At 34.9% G+C, this 680-nt stretch overlaps 1 gene segment (V, D, J or C); it reads right to left on the bottom strand.

The window, feature by feature from the left end:
• LOC108804203 overlaps positions 1-528 on the bottom strand; it is a gene marked incomplete at its 5' end in the record, with an annotated part of 2,057 nt that extends 1,529 nt beyond the window's left edge. The window contains 1 exon segment of the C gene segment in view: positions 199-528. Within this exon segment, the coding sequence occupies positions 199-528 (330 nt within the window).
• Between the last annotated feature and the right edge of the window lie 152 nt (positions 529-680).

Raw genomic sequence — 680 nt, 5'->3', positions numbered from 1 at the left:
TATTTCATTCTTTACATAGCTCATAGATATGTATACTTGTAAAAATACATTCTTATACATTTTTTTCTATATTATCCTATATTTGATTAATTATTGTTTTGATGTTCTCTCTGGCTTACTACAAGTCCAATTATTATCTTACACATTTGGGTTCTCCAAATAAAATTTGTGTTTACTAGATATACAAGCATACAGTACCTTGAGTGTACTCAATTCCTGATACAGATGTATTTTTCCAGCCTTCCTTGGTTGTCCCCTGGTTGTACTTGCATGTAAATGTCTTGTGCAGGTCATATTTTGACACTTTTATCGAGCTGCTGAAGGAATAAGTGTTGCTGTCGGTATTGTGTTTAACTTCACCTTGCTCTGATTTCACCTCTTGCTCGCAGTCACCTTTAATCCAGACCACTCTGATAATATCAGGGAAGAATTTCTGCAGGTTGCATACATACATTGCAAACCCTTCTCTATCCACCTCTTCCTTGCTAGACTTTAAGATGGTCACTTCTGGTTCCTTAATAGGTATATCTAGAAGGAACATTTAAGACACAAGTAGGAAATGAATTAATGTAATGTAGAGTTGTATATGAATTCCAGCTCAAACTCATTTTTATAAAATTTGGATGAGGGTGGGAAGGGTGAGCACCTCTGATGTTTCTTACTTTCTTTCTTTCTTTCTT

This window comes from Nanorana parkeri, unplaced genomic scaffold (genome assembly GCF_000935625.1).
Source record: "Nanorana parkeri isolate BGI_ZX_2015 unplaced genomic scaffold, ASM93562v1 scaffold6389, whole genome shotgun sequence".
In the NCBI taxonomy this organism is placed as follows: Eukaryota; Metazoa; Chordata; class Amphibia; order Anura; family Dicroglossidae; genus Nanorana; species Nanorana parkeri.
Note: the sequence above shows the minus strand (reverse complement) of the source record. Positions and strands in the feature narration are given on the sequence as shown.